Source organism: Microcaecilia unicolor, chromosome 4 (assembly GCF_901765095.1).
Source record: "Microcaecilia unicolor chromosome 4, aMicUni1.1, whole genome shotgun sequence".
Classification (NCBI taxonomy): Eukaryota; Metazoa; Chordata; class Amphibia; order Gymnophiona; family Siphonopidae; genus Microcaecilia; species Microcaecilia unicolor.
The window spans coordinates 6,990,555-6,996,554 of record NC_044034.1 but is presented as its reverse complement, the minus strand read 5'-3'; the positions used below and the strand labels follow the sequence as shown (position 1 = coordinate 6,996,554).

The 6,000-nt window shown below is 41.8% G+C and overlaps 1 protein-coding gene across 1 annotated transcript in view; it reads right to left on the bottom strand.

Moving 5' to 3' along the window:
• Positions 1-1,630: 1,630 nt before the first annotated feature.
• Positions 1,631-6,000, bottom strand: part of RRM1 (ribonucleotide reductase catalytic subunit M1) — an 83,787-nt gene continuing 79,417 nt past the window's right edge. The window contains exon 19 of the mRNA XM_030199839.1: positions 1,631-2,161. Coding sequence (XP_030055699.1) covers positions 1,967-2,161 — 195 coding nt within the window. The 3' untranslated portion in view covers positions 1,631-1,966. The remainder of the gene's footprint in view (positions 2,162-6,000) is intronic.

The following is a 6,000-nucleotide window of genomic DNA, read 5'->3' as shown; positions in this document are numbered from 1 at the left end:
TTGACAAGCTAGCAGCAGGCAGGCCGGTAAGTCAATGGCTGAGAGGCTCGCAAGCAGGCAGGCAGGTTACTTGATGGGTTAACAGGCAGGCAGGCAGCAGCTGGGACAGACAGACAGGAACAAGCTGGGATGGATGGACAAGAGCAATGGGATACGCTGAGATGGATGGATTGGAACAACTTCTCCTACATCAGCACACAACTGTGGAACGCTTTACCAAAAGCCGTGAAAACCACGTACGATCACCTCCAATTCAGGAAAAGACTAAAAACTCACCTGTTTCAAAAGGCATATCCTCCCACAACACCACAACATTATAGTTTGTCATGATCACCAACAAATCCATCTGCTCCTGACTTCCATCATGTGGTCCCACCACATGATCCTTATGTGGTTCCCACCACATAAACCTTTTCCTACCACTACTTAAACTTGTAACAGTTTACATGAGTCTACCAACACCTCTCCGGCAACATGTAAGCCACATTGAGGGAAATGGGACGATATACCGCCTTTCTGAGGTTTTTGCAACTACATTCAAAGCGGTTTACATATATTCAGGTACTTATTTTGTACCGGGGCAATGGAGGGTTAAGTGACTTGCCCAGAGTCACAAGGAGCTGTAGTGGGAATCGAACTCAGTTCCCCAGGATCAAAGTCCACTGCACTAACCACTAGGCTATTCCTCCGCCTGCGAATAGGTGGGAAATAAATAAATAATTCTTTACCCAAAGATGACAGTACCACATTAAATAATACGGTTAACTGTGGGGAACCCGGAGGGACTCCACAGTTGAGTGAAAATGAAGGGCTTGTGCTCGTCCTCAAAGATATCTAAGTTCTAGATGTCAAAAAACCCAATTTAACACAAGGCCACTAATTCCAATTTCCTCCAGCAAACAAGAAAACATGATGGTCTACCACATCAAATGCCGCTACTAAATCAAACTGAAATCAATAGGACCTGGCAACCTCTACTTAGCCAGATTCTAACCTCAGAAACCAATGCACCAAGAACAGTCTCTGTACTAAGTCCTTTCTAAACCCGAACCGTGATAGACATAAAATATCAATGAGTATCAACATAATCTTAACAAATAAAGGAACTGATGCAACCAGTCTAAAATTAGAAACTGTTGATAATCTTATCAGATGGATTCTTAGGGATAGGTTTAAGAATTGTACGTCCCAAATAAACTAGGGAATATTCTTTGTTTAAGACTCAAATTTAACAAAGTTATTAACCAATTCATAAAAATTGGGGAGGGGGGGCTGTTGATCAAAATAGATACGTGGGACAGTTATTCAGGCTACAATGAAATGCCTGCTAGTTTCATCAGGTTGAATCATCATAAATTCACTCCAATTACAATCACTGGCAATTTCTGGACTAATAAAATACACCTTCTCTTGATAATTAGTTAGTATATCTAAATCTGATGGTGGAAATATGGCACAAATTTTCTCAATTTTAGCTTCAAAAACATTTGCTAATTCTTGGGCTGATGGCCTGCAGCTAACTGCCAACTGAGTCAAACCTCCTGGATTAGTTAAGTGATTGACCATATTAAAGAGCATCTTTATATGTCAACTTTCAGCTGAAGACAGAAGTAGTGCAATGCAGTTTCATGTTGAAAAATTGTGATTTTAATTCATTACAACATATCTATACAGTAGTAAAATCAGTGCTTTAAGGCTGTCCTGTACAGATTTGTGTTCAGCACCAGTGAAGACTGCTAGGTAATGCAAGCTCTTCCTAGACAGCACTGAGATTAACACAGTCCATATGCAGAAACCTCATACAAAGATCATGTGGAGAGTTCATCCACCCAATGAAGTTACAGCACATTAACCACTCCAGAATAATTCCTCCAAAAGCAAGCCTCCAAGCAATCTACAACAGGAGACAAATTAAGGAAGAACTGTTCCAATGATGACAAACTGCCCTTCGACCTTCTCTCCTGGCCTAGGATCCACACATTAGACACTCGTCTCTGTTCTCCAGGGAACACACCATGGCAGCCGTGTTCCTATCCTTCTCTTGCTTTCTCTCTTCCTCCTCCAATGTCGTCTTATCCTTCAACTTCTCCTTGTTCAAGGTGAACTGAATCGGGTTAGCTGCTGGCTTTGTCCTCAGGTAGTACATTCCAGTCTTCAGGCCCTGCAAAACGTAAACAGGTGCGTGAATACTTATGTAAATATGAGACAATGAATGGGACACAGACATCCTGTCTTAAGTCAGCACTTATCCCAGATGTTTCAACTAGGCTTGGGGGAAAAATAAGAGAAACTAGGATGATGCAGGGCTGTTGCAGCACATGCAAATCACACAAAATCTCATTTATTCTGGAAAGCCTTGGAATTCTTTCACTGTTCAGTGCCACTTATGGTCACGACACCTGTGTGACCTGGTAAACCTGCTCTACTTCTGAGATGTGTAATCTCAATGCATTTCTGCTATGAAGGAGTTGGATAAGTATGAAACTATAAAACTAACTTGTTTGCTCATTTTTTTTTTATTAATGTGGGTCTCTAAATTATGCCATATCTACAGGAGAAAAAAAAGACAAATATGCTTTTTATAAGATCGCTGGACATCCCAGTTTAGTTCTTGTGATTTTTTCCACCTGGTAGTTCCCTTCTACTTTACAGGGCTTCTAGTTCAATCAGAGCTGGGCCTGGGATCTGGCAGCACCTAAGGTCTTTTCCCATATTTTATCTCCTCAACTCAATCAGCCAAGCCATTGTGGAGCCATCCTTGGCTAAGACTTATGGACCACAGCTATTTCTAGATCTCAGCAGTCTTGGGCCCTAAATGTCCATTAAGCGTTGCCACTCTACAATGAGTGATTTCCTTTTCCCTGAGGCCTCCATAGCCCCCCAAATTCCGACCACCCTGGGAACTGAACCAAGGTTCTTTAAGTGACAGTGTTCAGCACTTTCACTTTACTTAATACAGAACTGTCCTTAAGGAGAAAATGTATTCAGATGTAGGATTCTGGTCAAGTAGGCTCAGAACTCTGTCTTGAAAAGGTTTCATTCATTAGATAAATCAAATAACCATTCCATTGACCTTTCAAAGCTCCAGATTACTATCAGATGCTGGTGGTATATAGCAACACTTTGTGAGAAAATCATACACTACTATGGAAATGAAACCATGCACTCTTGTTGCAATTTGCATATGTATGCATATGAGGATGAAGTATTCAAATAATCTAGAGTGGAGGAGTGGCCTAGTGGTTAGGGTGGTGGACTTTGGTCCTGAGGAACTGAGTTCGATTCCCACTTCAGGCACAGGCAGCTCCTTGTGACTCTGGGCAAGTCACTTAACCCTCCATTGCCCCATGTAAGCCGCATTGAGCCATGAGTGGGAAAGCGCGGGGTACAAATGTAACAAAAAAATATTCATTTCTAGTAATAGGAACCCAGAGTACTTCTATAATGAGGCCGATGTTTTATGCAAAGCGATATTTTCTCCAGCATTGTCTGCCTGTAGGTTTGTGTTTTAGTCTGCTCCTGAAATGAAAGATATCATTACTGGTAAACTTAGATTACCTGTAATATCAGATGTCCCAAAGAAAGCAGCTCACAATCTCTACTACTACTACTCATTTTTATAGCACTACTAGATATACGCAGCACTGTACACATTATGTGCAGTTACTTTCTCTGTCCCTAGAGGACTCACAATCTAAGTTTTTGTAGATGGGGCAATGAAAGGTTACTTCCAGAGCTTTCTTAAATGTTTTTAGTGCTTCTGAGCATGTGCAGCAATCCCCACACAGTTAACAGCATTGTAACATGCTTTAGTCCTGTCATCAAGCTAGCCAGCTGAACTCCACTCCAGATGTGAAGGAGGGTGGGTATATACAACTGGAACTTCAGTCCTTAGATATGTGAAAACAAATTTTAAACAATGGGAAGGTGACTTTTTTTTTTTGCCTATTCTTGAGAGAATAGCTCCAAGTTCTTTCAAGTTGGTTGGGGTCATCTGGACTGCAGTCGCATACAGTTCAAACTGCTCTTATTGACCTATAAGTGCATTCACTGTGCAGCTCCTCAGTACCTCTCCACTCTCATCTCTCCCTACATTCCTCTCCTGGAACTCCGTTCACTGGGTAAATCTCTCTTATCTGCACCCTTCTCCTCCACCGCCCAACTCCAGATTCCGTTCCTTTTATCTTGCTGCACCATATGCCTGGAATAAATTTCTTGAGCTGGTATGTCAAGCTCCATCTCTGGCCGTCTTCAAATCTAAGCTAAAAGGCCACCTTTTTGATGCTGCTTTTAACTCCTAACCCTTATTTTATCATCCTCACTTTAATATTCCCTTATCTATTGTTTGTCTGTCCTAATTAGATTGTAAGCTCTGTCGAGCAGGGACTCTCTCTTCATGTTCAAGTGTACAGCGCTGCCTAGGTCTAGTAGCGCTATAGACTACTACTACTACTAAACATTTCTAAAGCGCTACTAGGGTTACACAGCGCTGTACAATTTAACATGGAAGGACAGTCCCTGCTCGAAGAGCTTACAATCTAAAAAGACAAATGTACAGTTAATCAGATAGGTCGGACAGATTGGGGCAACCTATATGTTCGAAAGGTTAGGTTCCGAATGCAGCATTGACGAGGTGAGCTTTAAGCAAGGATTTGAAGATGGGTAGGGAGGGGGCTTGGCGTAGGGATTCAGGAAGACTGTTCCAGGCATAGGGTGAGGCAAGGCAAAATGAGCGGAGCCTGGAGTTGGCAATGGTGGAGAAGGGATTTGTCATGTGAGCGGAGGTTACGGGCAGGAACGTAGGGGGAGATGAGGGTAGAGAGGTAGGAATGATAAGTAGTAGTAAATTCAGGTCTTTGACCAAGAACATTCATTTGCTTCTTGCTGATCTACTCCGTCGTCACTTGGGATCACTGTCCTGCAGAAAAAGGTAGGCTCTCTAACCAATCAATCCCAGATCTATGTCAGACTGAAACAAATATCTCTCCATGATCTGCCCTGTTTTTGCTGCTTCCATCTTTTCACTGCTCTTCATAAGTCTGCCTGTCCCTCTGCTACAAAACATCCCACAACATAATGCAAGCACTACCACGTCCTGCTTTAGGGATGGTGTTAGCAAGATGATGGGCTGCATTTTATGCCACACATTACTTAGCACCAAGACCAAAAATTTCCACTTTGATTTTAGACCACAAAACCCTGTGTGTGCAGTATCCCAAGTGTTTTTTTAGAAATGCTTTGCTGCGTACCATTTGGTTTTTCTTCAGCAGTGGCTTCCCTCGTGCCCCTTCCCCACCCCATACAGAATGCCTGCTTCTCTGTATTTCTGTAACAAAGCAAACAAACTTCCCCCAATCTATTCAAAAATGATACTTGGGGGGGGGGGGGAGGGGGGAAACACTGCTACACAACAAACTAAAGTACGTAATGGACACAACACAACTCTTCCGCTGACTGTTCCACATGAACTTTATTTTGCCACAATCAACATCACTTTGTATTTGTTCACACTGGAGTCTGTGAACGCATCTCCGGTACTATGTAAGCCACATTGAGCCTGCAAATAAGTGGGAAAATGTGGGATACAAATGTAACAAATAAATAATCTCATGGAAATCAACAGAACCATACTACAACATCCAAGGGAGAAGCCCAAAGAAACCCCACACTAAGCAATCTCTAGAAAGTAATGCCCAATACTTACAACCAACTTTTAAAAAAAAAAAAAAAATCCAGAGATAGTATAGTACAGGTTAGGATGCTGGACTGGTCTAGTATAAATCAAGGAAAAAAAATAGCAGGCAAAACCCACATTTTTCCTTCCTATTGTCCACCAGACAAGTCCAGAAACATAGGATGTAGCAAACTTCTTTGGTAGAGCTTTATTTTTTTTTAGACCAGTGATGGTGATTTTTCCCTATTACTTTTCAGAGTGTTTGTACACAGAGGTTTTTTTTCTATAGTATTTTGGCATATTTTTAATATCCATATTTTGTTAGT